The 15201-nt window shown below is 33.7% G+C and overlaps 6 protein-coding genes across 6 annotated transcripts; 3 read left to right on the top strand and 3 right to left on the bottom strand.

Annotated features, from left to right (window-relative positions):
- Positions 1 to 98: 98 nt before the first annotated feature.
- BX664DRAFT_341167 (acetyl-CoA hydrolase) lies at positions 99 to 2730 on the bottom strand. The gene is made up of 8 exons (XM_051546946.1): positions 2161 to 2730; positions 1944 to 2082; positions 1547 to 1809; positions 1420 to 1458; positions 1135 to 1346; positions 921 to 1053; positions 745 to 840; positions 99 to 678 (listed from the first exon to the last, which is right to left on the bottom strand). The coding sequence occupies exons 1-8, from the start codon at positions 2407 to 2409 to the stop codon at positions 235 to 237; spliced, it is 1575 nt and encodes a 524-aa protein (XP_051397284.1). The 5' UTR covers positions 2410 to 2730; the 3' UTR covers positions 99 to 234.
- Positions 2731 to 6468: 3738 nt separating this feature from the next.
- On the top strand, positions 6469 to 8418 carry BX664DRAFT_341161 (lipase). Its single transcript, XM_051546945.1, has 9 exons — positions 6469 to 7048; positions 7129 to 7157; positions 7262 to 7321; positions 7376 to 7473; positions 7557 to 7654; positions 7724 to 7810; positions 7882 to 7968; positions 8060 to 8138; positions 8222 to 8418. Exons 1-9 carry the CDS (start codon positions 6505 to 6507, stop codon positions 8253 to 8255), a joined length of 1116 nt encoding a protein of 371 aa, XP_051397283.1. The 5' UTR covers positions 6469 to 6504; the 3' UTR covers positions 8256 to 8418.
- A 536-nt stretch (positions 8419 to 8954) lies between these two features.
- Positions 8955 to 10902, top strand: BX664DRAFT_199730 (uncharacterized protein). Its single transcript, XM_051540111.1, has 8 exons — positions 8955 to 9115; positions 9211 to 9245; positions 9325 to 9628; positions 9710 to 9771; positions 9895 to 10320; positions 10382 to 10442; positions 10510 to 10654; positions 10725 to 10902. The coding sequence occupies exons 1-8, from the start codon at positions 9029 to 9031 to the stop codon at positions 10784 to 10786; spliced, it is 1182 nt and encodes a 393-aa protein (XP_051397282.1). The 5' UTR covers positions 8955 to 9028; the 3' UTR covers positions 10787 to 10902.
- Positions 10903 to 11037: 135 nt separating this feature from the next.
- BX664DRAFT_268219 (uncharacterized protein) lies at positions 11038 to 13169 on the top strand (the record flags this gene model as incomplete). Its single annotated transcript, XM_051540983.1, has 7 exons — positions 11038 to 11124; positions 11225 to 11246; positions 11320 to 11412; positions 11488 to 11584; positions 11979 to 12443; positions 12516 to 12795; positions 12855 to 13169. 7 exons carry the CDS (start codon positions 11038 to 11040, stop codon positions 13167 to 13169), a joined length of 1359 nt encoding a protein of 452 aa, XP_051397281.1.
- Positions 13170 to 13528: 359 nt separating this feature from the next.
- Positions 13529 to 14541, bottom strand: BX664DRAFT_199714 (uncharacterized protein). Its single transcript, XM_051540110.1, has one exon. It carries the CDS (start codon positions 14402 to 14404, stop codon positions 13604 to 13606), a length of 801 nt encoding a protein of 266 aa, XP_051397280.1. The 5' UTR covers positions 14405 to 14541; the 3' UTR covers positions 13529 to 13603.
- BX664DRAFT_268688 (uncharacterized protein) lies at positions 14477 to 14867 on the bottom strand (the record flags this gene model as incomplete). The annotated part of the gene is made up of 2 exons (XM_051541012.1): positions 14477 to 14637; positions 14708 to 14867. The coding sequence occupies 2 exons, from the start codon at positions 14865 to 14867 to the stop codon at positions 14477 to 14479; spliced, it is 321 nt and encodes a 106-aa protein (XP_051397279.1).
- Positions 14868 to 15201: the final 334 nt, after the last annotated feature.

Below are 15201 nucleotides of genomic sequence, written 5' to 3'. Positions count from 1 at the left end.
TTATTAAGGATAATACAAGGAAGAGAGATATACAAAGGGGATTAAAGCAAAGGAATGATAATAATAACAATAATAATAATAATAATAATGAAATGGAACTAATTCTAAATCTAATCTATAGACAAATTGAAGGGGAGGGGGAGATAATCCACTACAGATAATAATAATAAATAATGATGATGATGATGATGATGATACTAGTGATATGATGGTGAAGAATGATAATCAAATAATCTACCAAGAGTCAATCTTCATGGTTCCATTTTCCAAAAGGTTGGTGTGCATTTTGAAAACTTTATCAAGCATTTGAGGTTCATGACCCATACCACGAGCAAGACATTTCTTAGTAGCCATATCAAAGTAATCTTGAAGCAAAGGCTTATATTCAGGATGGACACATTTGTCAATAATGACTTGAGCACGTTCACGAGGACAGAGACCGCGAACATCAGCTAAACCTTGTTCTGTTACAATCACATCCAAATCATGTTCTGTTTGATCAATATGAGAAGCCATAGGGACAACACAAGAAATACCGTTGGGATCCTTTTTGCTGGGACGTGTAGAAGGAGTGTGCATGATACTAAGTTTTGCGTTACGTAAAAAGTCGGCAGATCCACCAAGACCATTCAACATACCAGATCCTGCTACAAGAGTTGAGTTGGCATGACCATACATCTATAACCAATAGAATCATCAATCAATCTATATCATATCCTCTGGGATTATTTTATATATACTTACATCAAATTCAACAGGAGTATTCATAGCAATACAACCAAGGCGACGAATAACTTCAGGTGAGTTGGAAACTTGTTGAGAACGCAAGAGTAATTTGCCCTAAAAAAAAAAGACAGAGAGAATCCATTGTTTGAGTTACATGATCATCACATATCCATTCCTTCTTTTTTTTTTTTTACCTTATACTTTTCCCAATTGCTGTAGAAATGTTCAAAACCTTCAGGAGAGAAGCGAATGGAAGTTGAACTAGCAAACTTGAGTTTTTCAGAATCAAAGAATTCAAGGAAAGTATCTTGAAGGACTTCAGTAAAGCTGAATACATGAAAACAAAAGTAAGATTAGTCTTTTGTACATAGTTTGAAAATACCGTTTTTTTTTTTTTATCAAACTTACACAGTGACATCTTGGAAACGAGATTTAGCCAAACCACCAATAACAGCATTAGCAATATTACCAATACCAGATTGTAAAGGAAGCAAGTTTTCAGGAAGACGACCCATCTTGACTTCATGTTCCAAGAATTCAATCAAATGGTTAGCTATAGCTTCACTTTTGGCATCTTGAGGAGCATTAGGACCAGTACAATCAGGTCGGTTAGATTCAACCTATGATATTAATTAAAAAAAAAAAAAAAAAGAGGTTAAATAAGAAAAAAAAAAAAAAAAGAACCGGACTTACAATAGCCAAGACTTTATCAGTGTCCACAGGGATAGCACACTAAAAATAGAAAATCAGATTGGGATTTTTTTTTTTTGAGTTTGCCGTGGTGTCATTACTTCATATAGTAATAGTCCCTTTTTCTTACCTGTCCGATACGATCTTCTACACCCATAATCAAGTAGGGTTTACGACGAGGAGGTAAACTACAACCAACGATATCATGTAAACCTTCAAAGGAAGGAATCTTGGTATTCACTTCGATGATAATCTTGTCTGCCATTTGAAGTAATTCAGGGGTTGCACCAACACTTGCACCAGGAACAATCCATCCATCTTCAGTAATGGCTGTAGCTTCTACAATCACTACATCTAATTTATTGTTATCAGGTTTATCTTTGGTATAGTAACCTGACAATAGAAAAAAAAAAAAAAAGTGGTGAGTATCTTCAACCCCAACAAAAATGAAAAAAATCAACCCAACCAGCTAATCGGGGATCTAATCGTTGACCATCAGATAGTTGTAGATCGATATATATCCTTACCATAAACAAGGTCTTGAGGGAACATGGACAAGTGTTTATCAGCAAAACGAATACGACCTTCATTGATACCTTTCTTGATGTTCTTGCCAACTTGATGAGGGTAACGACGATCAATCATATTCAAAGCAGCCCAGCGATCCTAAAAAAGGAAACTGTCAATTTTTCATTTTCCATTCTTTTCTTTTTTTAATATATATAAAAAAAAAAAAAAACTTACTTCAGTTTCTGCACCACTACTGGCACCAACAAACAAGTTGAATCTCATTTTGCCTTGAAGATTATTCTTTTCAACATGATCAGCTAAAGCGATAGGAATCATTTTGGGATATCCAACACCAGTGAATCCTGACCATCCAAGGTATTGACCATCTTTGAAGAAAGGTACAGTATCTTCAGCTTTCATCACCTTATTCAAAAGGGCAGGACGACGAACTCGAGATTTTAATGCTGCGCTAACAGATGCCATAACGTATTATATTACAAAAAATCAAATAATAAAAAAAAAAGTAAAGTAAACAAGAAAGAAAAGAAAAAGAATTCTTCCCCTTCTCTTTTTCTATCCCATTTTATGGGTTTCTGTCCAGGCAAGAAATCCGATCGATCCTGAGTTTAAATGTCCTCGACAAACGTTTTTCCTCCTGTCAAAAGATTTTGACATTTAGCAAATCAAATATCATCGTTTCATAATCTTTTTAATTTTTTGGTTCAAGTTCCAGAAAAAAAAAATATGAGCCAGTTGATTTTCTTCCCTTATTTGTTTCTGACCATGGAAATAGGTACCAGGAATGAAAAAAAAAAGGAAATAGTCAAACCTTAAAAAGATATTTTTTTGATCAGTTAGTTGAATGATTTGGTTTTAATATCAATAACCAATCATTACTATTTATATGAAATAAAACGTTTAGCCATATTATCAAAAATCACCTTTTTTCTTTTTTTTTTTCTATGCCTTCTATGTAATTTCATTTTCGGATAATATCTGTAGCGGTTTTCGGAACTCATCGGGGTACTTTCCGCATTCTTCATAGTGACAACCATGTTCTTCGTTTAAACGAGTTACCGAGAATCAAAGCTGTCTCCACTATTTCCATCTCTTTCTCCGGGGAATCATCATCATTCGTCAGATAGATTCATCAATAAAAAATCTGGGGCTATCCCCTCATGATCTTGCTCTCTCCTGGTTTCTTATTCTGGGGTTTCCATCCATCATGTCCTTTCAAAGCCCGTACGCATAAAAAAAAGTGTTGCTTAGCAACCATATCTCTTATCGATTTTGTACCATCACCCATCACCCATCATACATCACCCATCATCCATCATCCATCATCCATTCTATTCATCATCCATTCTATACATCATCCATTCTATTCATCATCCATCATCCATCATCCATCATCCATCATCCATCATCCATCATCCATCATCCATCATCCATCATCCATCATCCATCATCCATCATCCATCATCCATCATCCATCATCCATCATCCATCATCCATCATCCATCATCCATCATCCATCATCCATCATCCATCATCCATCATCCATCATCCATCATCCATCATCCATCATCCATCATCCATCATCCATCATCCATCACTCATCATCCATCATCCATCATCCATCATCCATCATCCATCATCCATTTATCCATGTAAAAAAAATAAGAGACAGAGATTATAAACAGTTTATTCGCATAAAATAGGTGGTATGATCTGTATGTAATGTCTGTAAATTCATACTAGCTAAATCCATAAAAAAAAAAACCATCATTTCTTGGCAGCAGTGGATCCAAAGTTGGCTCGTAAACTTGATCCTGTTGAATATCGCTTGAAGAGACCCTTGGCTTGCCCTTCGATCAAACATTTGTTCCAACTGATTCTCCCAACAAGATTTTCCTTGTAATTCTTGACAAGGCAACGTCCATTTCGCTTAGGGTGGATGCGTCTGTGGTGTTAGCTGACAAAGGTAACTTGTTAGGAATTTCGATAGATGAACCAGAGCCCGTATCCAGGTCGATAAACTTGCGCTTCACCTTTGATCACACTTGATGATGATCAAATAAAATAATAAATATAAAACTTAAGATGATTATACAATCTTTTATTGATTTTGATATAACAAAACTTTGACAAAGAGAGAAAAACGTATAAACTACTGGATGTATTTATATACAAAACCTAAAGACTATTTTTAGATGATTATGGTTAATCATCATGATAAACAAGAAGAAAATAAGACGGATCAAACTGATAAATATGATAAAAAATGTGAGAAATGGTCAAAGTGTGTGAATTGGACAAATGTCAAGATTTTGACAGATAGCAAGATAATAATAAAAAAAAAGTCTGATTCATAGCCAGCTTCAAAGATTGATTTCATCCTAACAATACGCTAAATACGTTGAATACGTTAAATACGCTAAATTTGGCGTGATCCATGGAAAAAAAAGAGAGAACATAAAAAGTTTATTCGCATACTAGCTGAACTAACTAAAGGGGGGGGGAAGGGGGCTATATGTGTTTGTTGGCTATCCAAGTGTTGTCCGTCCTGAGCTATTCAGTGATCATCATCCATCATCCATCATTATGCATCATAAACCATCATCAGTTATCAAAGAGTGCAGCAAAAAAGGAGATGTGATATCTTCAATCTCCGCATTTTCAAGATAAAAATACTGTGGCACTATTTTTTTCTTCTACTCTTTTTTTTTTCAGCTTTCTTTCCTTCTTCAATCCATCTTTTTTTCTTCTTTCAACTGCATCAAATAGGTACATGATATCATGAACGGAACTTAGCAAGGTGATGAGGAACATGTACTGGTAATGTATTGAATCCAATAGGATGGGAGTAAAAGACTGCAAAACGGGATTGACAAAGTCTGGTTCCGGGAATAATAAAAAAAGGTAACGAAGAGAATGTCATGGGACACGACGGAGAGGAGTGAAAATACTTAAATTGTTACTAACTTTGGCACTCTTTTTTTTTTTTTTTTTTTTTTTTTTTTTTGCATATATTCTCTTTTTGTGCCTAGACCTTGGATTAAATAAACCATTCTGGAAAAGGACAAGGATGAACAATGAAACCAGTCTCTTTTATTAGAAACGCGACTACCAATAGATTTTAGAGGAAAGAACGGCAGAGGATATTATTGGTTAATTGGATATCTTAGTTTTATTATTTATAGATACATGAATAAAAGTCTTTTTTTTTTTTTTTTTAATTATTATTTTGAATCGAATTATGGATGATTTGTCTCGGGGGACACGAAATCCTTTTAGTATGCTCTGGACAACATTATAGATGAATTTAGATGAACAGAGGAAAGGTAACAAATGAGGAATCGACATCCAGTACCTGAATATCGAAAAAGAATGTGATTATCATCATGATCACAGCCATCATTTTTATGAACCTATGATGTTATCTTTATTAAAATTTTGGTCATCGTTATCTCTCTTTGGTCAGAAATTGCATTTATGGAAATCAATGGATAAGGGTGAGAAAGATGGGAAATGCTGGACTAAGGCATAGCTTATGTGGATTACCTTTATAAGAAAAGATGTGGAGGGTGACGCTTTACGATGACCAAAGGTTGGGGCCATAAAAAATGACATTCTATAAGTATGTCTATTATTATGACCGTTGACGTTCACACACTTACATATACTGCTAGTATAATTGGAGGCTGTGCATTGTTTCATTCTAATGATTCATCCCGTGGTAACACCAAATGAAGTCTACTAACACCTAATCAATGAAATAAAGCATTTTTTTTTAAAGTTGTGAATGTGATCGATATTAAAAAAAAAGATTAAATGAAGAAGAAATTGAGTAACACTTTCATCTATTGTTGAATTCGAAATTTTTGGCCAATAAGAAAATGATTAGGGTGATATTTTCTCCACATTTTTACCTGTCACCTGAACTTTATTTGAACATTTTCATTTCAGCTTCCTTATTCATCTACTTCTCTTATTAGTTTTTTCTCATCATTTACAGCAACAATAGTAAATTTTTTTATCAATGACAAATCTCAATCATCCATCGGTCTTATTTTTATGTTCCTGAATTGTGCCACGCCAATGACAGTACACTTATTTTAGTTATTATTCATTAATGTTTTCATCTGATATGGACAAATGATAGTCGAGACTCCTGGTCATTCTTTACTATGCGGGAAAAAAAGGTTATACGGTAATCAATCACTTTGTATAGATGATCAATAGTAATAGTAACTCTAATATGAATGTATTTCATAAAATAATGGATCATCACTATTGTATCTAATAGATCCACCAGTTTAAAAAAAAAAAAAAAAAAAAGAAAAGAAAAGAAAAGAAAAGAAAAGAAAGAAATTCAAAATCATGCTGAGTCCAGAGATAAAGTCTGTGAGTTCCCTTTTTTCCCTTTCCGAGTTACATTATGTTTTTCATATGTTTGCAGGGTTTTTCTGTGTTCCGCACATAGATCATCAGTATAAATACCCTATAAAACAAGACGTCAAAAAAAAAAAAAAACAATCACTAAGATCATTTCACTACCCCTTCCAATCATTTATTATGAAAACTCAAGTTCTTTTACCTTTGATTTTGACAACATGGCTTCTTGTATATGTCCCTACTATTCAAGCTGTACCTTTAGGAAAGACTCATAGTCCAGTTTCTAAAGCTGATGCATCCAACAGTACTTTACCTCCTTTGATACCTAATCGCGTAGCACCTGCTAGCGTCATACCTTCATTCAACATGTCTATGGAGCAAATGATCAGTGAAAGTAACGGTCCCTTACCTAATGGGACAGCAAAAGTGGGTCCATGGGCATTGGATTTACCCAAGAATGACACTTCGGTAACTACTTTTGGCTCTAACGCTGGCGTGACTCAAGCTTCCACATCCCAGGTAGATGATGCCTACTTGCGAGCTGAATTGGCGGCTGATGCTTATTGTAAAAGTGTAGTTCCATTGAATATTTGGGTTTGTCCTCATTGTCAATCAGCAGTCTCGGATGCTAAGATTGAAACATCCTTCACTACTTTGGCGGCTGATACAAATGGTTATATCATTACAAGCGCTAGTCAAAAAATGATCTTTGTCGTCTTCAGAGGTAATTTTCACTCCTTTTTTTTTTTTTTTTTTTTTTTTTTATCATGATTGCATGAATTTACCATCTTTCTTTCTCTTTAGGTACCAATTCTATCAGAAGTGCCATCGTGGTAAGCGGAACTCAAAATCATTCATCCTACTTCACGCATTTCTTTTTTCTCATACTTTTCTTTCTCTTTTGTCTTTCTCATTCTCGAAATGCATTCAACAATAGGATATGAACTTCGTCAAGACGGACTATACACCTGTTGGTAACGGTGCTCAAGTTCATGCTGTAAGTTTTGGCAACTTTAGCATTTCATTATATTCATTCTTCTTCTTTGCATAGGGTTTCCTCCAATCTTACTTGGAAGTCCAAGATAAAGTAATCACTGAAGTAAGCAACCTTGTCTCTCAATATCCTGATTATGGTATTCAATACACTGGGTAAGCTCTATTAGCCATTTTTTTTTTTTACCATTCTATTTAACCTTATCAATTTTTTTTTTATAATAATACATATATAATAGACATTCACTTGGAGCTGCTCAAGCTGTCTTGGGAGCCATGGATGCTTATCAACGTATCAAACAAATCTCTTCATCCAACTTGAAAATTCATACATACGGTAACTAAGAATAAGAGTTACTTTGGAAGAAAAAAAAAGGTGATTGATAGATCATATCTCTTCTTTTAGGTGAACCTCGCGTTGGAAATAAACAATTTGCTGCCTATGTCAAGTCAACCAATGTATCTAAGGTTCGTGCTGTGCATGCATCTGATTGTAAGTGTTTATCTATAGTTAGATATATTAAATAATTAATAGAAGGATCTTACTCATGATTTTATAATTAGTGGTTCCTCATCTCCCTCCTATGAATATGGGCTTTCTTCACTCTGGTACTGAATATTGGATCAGGGATAATGATTCGAAATTAACAGGTAAGCAGAAAAAAAAAAAAAAGAAATTGAATTTATTCACTCCTTGATGGAAATAAGTAAACTAATCTTCTTTTTTTTTTTCTTTTCATAGATATATGTCAAGCTGATTTTGAATCTGCATCTTGTTCCAACACTGCTGTTCCTTTCCTTAGCATCACTGACCATTTAAGGTAAAAAGAAAAAAAAAGATACGTTTGACAAAAATTGATGAATGATATTAATTGGGAACCTTTTCTTTTTTATTATTCCGTAGCTATTACAACATCAACGAAGGCCTTTGTTTGTAGTATGCTTGATATACTTTTTATCTCTGCTTATCTTGTAGTTTCTCCATTCCGGTCTTTTTCCCCTTTTATAGTGATATTCGTTTTGTAACTTACCTATTTATCTCCAATTTTTTCTTTTTTGTTTATTTATTTTGGATCAATAAAACCGAGACTTGTTGTTACAGTAATAATGATGAATGGATGATGATGTAAAGGATGGATGAATGGATGAATGATATTTTATGATGACAGATGACGAGAACATGGCAGTAAATAGGATGAACATGGTTTGTATATGAGTGTCCATTTTCCAAGAGAGGTTTTGCTCATTTTGTGCTACCACTGAAAAAGCATACTATGATTTTCTCATCTAAAGCATCATGACTTGTACAATAATACATATTCCTTCTTGTTTCCCTCATGATCAACTTTGTGGGAAATCAGTCGTGATCACACGTACCTTGAACGACAAGGAAATTACCAAAGCGTAGTTTGGAAAATCGTGCAACGAGATGAAAATATAATATGATTAGATGAATGATGAACATCTCTAGACTTAACCAAATCAGTGCACGATAAAATCAAGCTATCCCAAAAGCTTCTATTTGTCTTTCGAGTTATTTTCAGGCTTCTTTAATGACTTGTTGTCAGGTTCAGTCCTATTTTGGAAGACCTAGTGTTTGATATTACAGCCCCGAACTTTAGGACACAACTTTTTTTTTTTTTTCTTCTTTCTCTATCTCTCTCATTTTTTTTTATTTTTTATTTTATTTCTTTTATTTGAATACATGTGAATGAACCAGGATTACAAAGAAACCGCAAAGAACATATATAAAGAATACCGACAGGTCTTATCGAAAGTTGGTGAAGCTTCAGCTAATGTAAGTTTCCTGGGAACATCAACAAATGTAAAAGCATCAATTGCCTGACTCGCGTTTTTTTTTTTCCTTTTTTCTTTTCTACTGGTTTACAATAGGCGCAGTATATTCACGCTCAATCGAACTGGGTCTTGTAAGTTTATCGAACAATGAGTTTATGACAACAAGTATGGCTTTTAAAATAACCTTCATTTTTTTTTTATGATCAATAGTCTATTACTGGTCGACTATTTCCAACTTCACTCATTAGTAGTTTCTAGTACCACGGATACGGACCGAATTCCAGTAACTCTTCGATCTTCCATACAACTTTTATCCAATGAATCGTTTTTACATGATCAAGGTGAAATGATAGCAGATACTTTGGACCTCTTTGACTTGTTGGAAAGCGAAATATCTCCTTTGCCTAGACAATCAATTGATTTGCGAAATATCTTTCAAGGATTTATCTATCTTCCTACACGTTGTCAAGTGATTAAATGTATGATACGATATAGGCCACTTGATTTCGATATGGTAAACTAGAAGTAAAAGATAAAGATCTAGTGGCAGGGATTGCTAGAAAAAGGCTCATTTATTTGTTTCTTTTTGCCTTAGATTATGGATTACCTTTTGAAAAGTATTCACTACCTATCGACAAAGCACATTCTATATCTCAGGTAACTATATGATCAGTTATATACATATATATATATATATATATATATATATATATATATGTTTGTGATACAGCTTTTTTTTCATTTTTAATGCATACTTAACATATATATATGGACATATAGTGATACTGTTTATGCAATGATAGAGGAACAACCTGATCAAGCACATCGTATTCGATATCAATTGACAGAATTACGGATTTTACCCAGCCTTACTATACGATTAACAGTGACATTCTGTAACGATGACTACGCGGACTTCCTGAATGGTGTCTTTAATTCTCAGCCTTCTTGGTTTTTACAACAATCTTCTACCAACGCAGCTTCGTTTACGAAAATCAAGTCGAATATACTGAAGGAATTATCCAATTATACCGTGATTATATCATCTGAAAACAAGGAACAGCAAACTGTCTCAATGACTCATTTGGCGAACATCACTGCTATTATTAGGGCACTTAGTGGGTTAGTGGCATTTTTTGGTGTAAAACTAACTGATCAAGAAATTCAGCAATGTCTGACATTATTAGGTCAAGCGTCATCTGAAAAGTAAGTATGACGATGAACGTGATATCCATGCCCTTAATTCATAGAGTATATTTCAATATAGATTGGTCAAGTTACTCCTCTGTTTAGTATTGATTTCAGCAGATCAAATGATGAGACACCAGGTAATGATTTTTTTTAAAAAAAAAAGAAAACAGTATGTATGATTACTTAGTTTTGTTACATTTATAGAAACAATTGACTTCAACGATGATTCAACTGATACAAAATGGTAATTCTGAAATGCCTCTCTTGCTAATGGCATACTTCCAAACTGATGAAATTGGCCAAATTGAAGAGATGATGAGAACTATCTTGCAAATGCAAGTTCCTATACGTAAGTTTGGAACTCTTTTCTTATCGTCTGATTGAAAATTTAATGAGATTTATCTTTTCTTTTTTAATAGCGAAAATTGGATTATTCGAAATGCAAAAGTTATTCAAGACAATCGACTCTTATATAGTATAGTAGAACAAAAGGTTTAGAATTTGAATAAAAACTTTCCAAAACTGGATTTTTGAAATACTCAACGATGATCTCTTTTGATTGGTTTGAAATGTGAACCGAACGCAGTTTAAAAAAAAAAAAAACAAAAATGATAGAAAAAGTGACCTTTCTCTTTACTTTTTTTACTTCTCTCTTTTTTTTTTTTTTTTTTTTTTTTTTTTTTTTTTGAAACCTAACGGAAAAGGAATGATTCCAGATTATATATAAACGCTATGACTCCAGAAACCAATCAGGACGCAACTCAAAAACAGCCAGTTCGGAAAAAAAAGGCTGCAAGGGCTTGCATTCATTGTCAAAAGGTAAAGATATATAAAAAGTATAAAAGCTATTGTGCTAATAAACATTTTTGATTTTGATCTATTTTTATATATATATATAATTGGACGTTTTGAACATAAGGCTCATCTCACTTGTGACGACGGTATATATAGAAATATTTCACTCATTATTTGGATTTGCTTACTCATAAATTACACTTTTTTTTTCTTCATTAGCTCGACCTTGTCAACGATGTATCAAACGAGGATTATCTACAACTTGTGCCGATGGAGCCAGAAAGAAGGCAAAATACCTGCAAGATATTGATGGTATAGACTTTATTTGAATTCATTTTGAAAAAGAATAGGTATTGACATGCTTTGATCTTATATTCATTATAGAAGCAGCTACTTCTCCACCAACATCTCAACAAACCTACCATCCCGAATCTCGATTAACCATTGAAGCCGTCGATTCTACCTTTGGAAACCCTGTCACACAGTTAAATCCTCAAGGTTAGTAGAAAATCCATTATTTAAAGAATGAACGAATCTATAAAGTCGGTATTTATGCCTTATATATATATATCTATATTATATGATTTTTGTGATACGTTAGACACGACAAATTTAATCGACAATCGTTCCTTGTTAGGTTTGGATTATGGTTTTGGATCATCAGCTGCAAACTTGGAATATTCAATACTCTCAAATATGTTGAATACTTCATCATCTGCTTCATCTTCCAATATATTACCGACCTATCAACAACAAGCTACTATGTCTCAAGCGCCATCACATCATCAGCATAATATCAAACCGTCTGATTTATCCAATTTGCAAAATATATGGACATCTCCATCACAATTATCTTCTGATCCAATGTCAAACACCAGTAATTTTATAGGTTCATCTCCAGTGAACGCGTTACAACAATCAACTGCAACCTCACATAATGGATTTATGCATAATACAACCACTCCTCTCGCTCATATACCTTTGCCACCTACATCAACATCTTCTCCATCATCTACACCAGATGCTTCTTTAGTATCATCACCACATCAACATACGTCACCTTCTAGTGTAGTGAATCCTTCACCAATCACTTCTTTTCCGCCATCTATTGCTTCCTCCACTATTGGTAGTTCACAAACCTCAGCTTCCGGTATTTCTACCATGTCAGCTTATGGTGATGGAGCAGTAGTCGCCAAAGTAGCAAGTCCCGTAACATCATCTACAGGTGCCACAGTTAAAAGAAGAAATCAAATCATCACACCCATCATGGCCTACTCAAGTGTCAAACATCCATTTAGTTATGCAGAAGGCTATCATTACTTAGTAAATTATGCTCGACAAAAGTAAGAATCAATATAAAAAAAAAAAGAGAAAAGGAAAAAATATTTATTCATCTGACTATTTTTTTTTAATAGGATGAGTCAAGAAGATTTAATGCGTATCAGTCGTGCTTTGGCTCTTTTCAGACCATCCGTCCTGGCATCAATGATGAATTTGACAACAGATGATTTGATCTTCACAGAAAAATGTTTACAACGAACGTTATTGGAATATGAAAAACTGATTACTTATTCTGGTACTCCAACGGTGGTTTGGAGACGAACAGGTGAAATTGCACTTGTAGGCAAGGAATTCTCATTATTGACACAATGGTCCAAAGATGCTTTGTTGAACAAGAAAACTTATATTTATGAGGTAAAAGTGAATCGATATGAAATAGAATTATTCACCTTTTTATATATATATATATATAGTTGATGAGCAATTCTTCTGCAGTGGAATATTGGGAACAATATGCTTTACATGCTTTTGATAATACGGATTCGGCGGTGTATAGTTCATGTATTCTGGTCAGTCCTACCAAGCGTGTGGTTCCATGTACATTTTGTTTCACCATCAAGCGTGATATCTTTGATCTACCAAGTGTAATTGTTGGCAATGTAAATAGAAAAAAAAAAAAAACACAAAGTATAAAAGAAAAACAGGACGATACTGATGATTATATATATTCTTTCTTTTTTTGTATTTTAGTTTCTACCCATCTTACGATAACTGGCCCGATATTGTAACTTTTCCATTCCCTTTCCATCCCTTTTGGGTACTATTCAACCACTAGATTTTTTTTTTTTTTTTTTTTTTTTTTTTTTTTTTTTTTTTTACTTTCTATGCATACAATCTTCTTCTTCTTAACATAGTATATATACTTACATTATTTTTGTATATTTCATCTTCCTTCCCTTTTACTTCATTAGTTCCTGATTCATATATATACACTATAGACATCCACCATATTCTACCTCTTTTTTTTTTTTTTTTTTTTTTTTTTTTTTTAAAAAAAGAAACAAAATACAAAAAGAAGAATAAAGCCTTATTATCAATGACACATGATAGATACAATTTTCTTTTTATTGAACATACACATAAACAAAAAAAAAAAAAAAAAAAAAACTAATAGGTATAAATAAATAAATAAATAAATAAATAAAGTAATGAGAAGACAATGCTAACGTTGAAGATGATCGTGACGATGAGGGACCGAGATACGATGGAGAACATGTTGATTGGTGTGTTGTTGCAAGACACGATCTGCAGGTAGTCGACGGGATTGAGATTGAGAACGATAAAGTGAATTGTGATGGCGAGAAGGGATAGAGTCATCGTCCTCTTTGGTATACCAGATGGATTGTAGTTGAGATGTTTGTTGTTGCACAAAGGAAGATGGCAAAGTGGCTGTAGCATCGTTGGTATGTTTCATGGTAGATAACATGTGACTGAGATGTTCCAATTGCTGTTGTAAGTCATGCGTACTTGTTGATGGTGATGGCACAGGAGACATTTTAGGGCTACCTAATGGACTTTGTTGATGTGAAGCGTAACCTTGTTTGAGGAGTTGTTTTTGTGATCGTCGTACATCCTTTTCTAGCATCCATTGTAGGCGTTGTTCGTTATTCCGTTCAGACTTTTCCTTTTGTAGTTGTTCCTTTTGTTTCTTTTTCAAAGTATGATGGTTGTCATCGTCAGGATGATGAATACTTGGAATTTCGTTGGGTTCTAAAAATAAATGACCACTGCTTGTTTCCTTTTTCCATCCATTATCATCTGCCTTATCCAAAATCGTCATCAGTGAGGTAATCAAGATCAGCTCCATTGCTTGTACATCTTCTACTTGGCATCGTGTCAAATTGTATCCAAGCAGAGACATCAAACCAAAATATTCATTCTTTACACCACGTGGTAGGTATTGAGCAACACAAATGTCATTTCCTCTTCCCATCATGGCTCGACATTCCAAAGAAGGTCGCATAGGACTTTCACGAACCCTACAATAATAAACAAAAAAAAAATGTCATCATTCATTTTCTTTTTTTTTTTTTTATTACCATTTGTATTTCTGATTCTCCCATTCAAAAGACCATTCAAAACCAAAAATAGATGTATCCTTTAATGCTACAGATTCCTTATATCCTTGTAACGTAATCGGTTTGAGTCGAGCGCCTGCACTTTTCACTTGAGTTTCTGCCCGTACATCGAAGGTTTCTAATAACAAAAAAAAAAAAAAAGGTAAATACCAATCTAATTTATTCATTTTTATTATTGTTATTGTTACTTGGATCAATAAGAGAGACTGCATAAAAATTAGCCAGACGATGTCTAATTTTGATAAACCCAAGTTCACCAGTTCTTTTGTTCCTAATGTCGACAATGGCACGGTTACGGGGATGTCTTTCTAAGGTATAATGAGTCACTGAATCGTCTATTGAAAACATGAGATAAAAGTCAATTTTTTTTTAAAAAAAAGGGTTTCGATAAGAAAATAAAAGAAAAGAAAAGAAAAGAAAAGAAAAAAAAAAGAATGGAAACGAATTCAAAAATAAAAAAAAAAGCCCTTCGCCAAGTAAAAATATCTATCTTGTGAGACCATATCACTGTCCATATTGGTAACTCGAAAACAAAAAGCAAAGACCTCCCTTATGAATTTTTAAGGTTTAGTTTCGCCTTTTTTTTTCTAACAAATCAGGTACCATAGACACACACGTGAGTTCATTTGTTCCTTGGGTATGCAAGATGACATGTAGACATTGGATGCTGCGGATGACCCAA

The sequence above is a fragment of the Halteromyces radiatus genome (genome assembly GCF_025201355.1).
Source record: "Halteromyces radiatus strain CBS 162.75 chromosome Unknown BX664scaffold_8, whole genome shotgun sequence".
Lineage (NCBI taxonomy): Eukaryota > Fungi > Mucoromycota > Mucoromycetes > Mucorales > Cunninghamellaceae > Halteromyces > Halteromyces radiatus.
Note: the sequence above shows the minus strand (reverse complement) of the source record. Positions and strands in the feature narration are given on the sequence as shown.

Coding starts and splice junctions, on each gene's coding strand:
- BX664DRAFT_341167 (XM_051546946.1), bottom strand. CDS start 2,409: ATGGCATCTGTTAGCGCAGCATTAAAATCTCGAGTTCGTCGTCCTGCC. Junction 1,347..1,419: donor CTGATAAAGTCTTGGCTATT/GTAAGTCCGGTT, acceptor TTAATATCATAG/GTTGAATCTAACCGACCTGA. Junction 679..744: donor ATACTCCTGTTGAATTTGAT/GTAAGTATATAT, acceptor TATTGGTTATAG/ATGTATGGTCATGCCAACTC.
- BX664DRAFT_341161 (XM_051546945.1), top strand. CDS start 6,505: ATGAAAACTCAAGTTCTTTTACCTTTGATTTTGACAACATGGCTTCTT. Junction 7,474..7,556: donor TATGGTATTCAATACACTGG/GTAAGCTCTATT, acceptor CATATATAATAG/ACATTCACTTGGAGCTGCTC. Junction 7,969..8,059: donor TAATGATTCGAAATTAACAG/GTAAGCAGAAAA, acceptor TTCTTTTCATAG/ATATATGTCAAGCTGATTTT.
- BX664DRAFT_199730 (XM_051540111.1), top strand. CDS start 9,029: ATGAACCAGGATTACAAAGAAACCGCAAAGAACATATATAAAGAATAC. Junction 9,772..9,894: donor AAGCACATTCTATATCTCAG/GTAACTATATGA, acceptor ATGGACATATAG/TGATACTGTTTATGCAATGA. Junction 10,655..10,724: donor GCAAATGCAAGTTCCTATAC/GTAAGTTTGGAA, acceptor CTTTTTTAATAG/CGAAAATTGGATTATTCGAA.
- BX664DRAFT_199714 (XM_051540110.1), bottom strand. CDS start 14,404: ATGCGACCTTCTTTGGAATGTCGAGCCATGATGGGAAGAGGAAATGAC.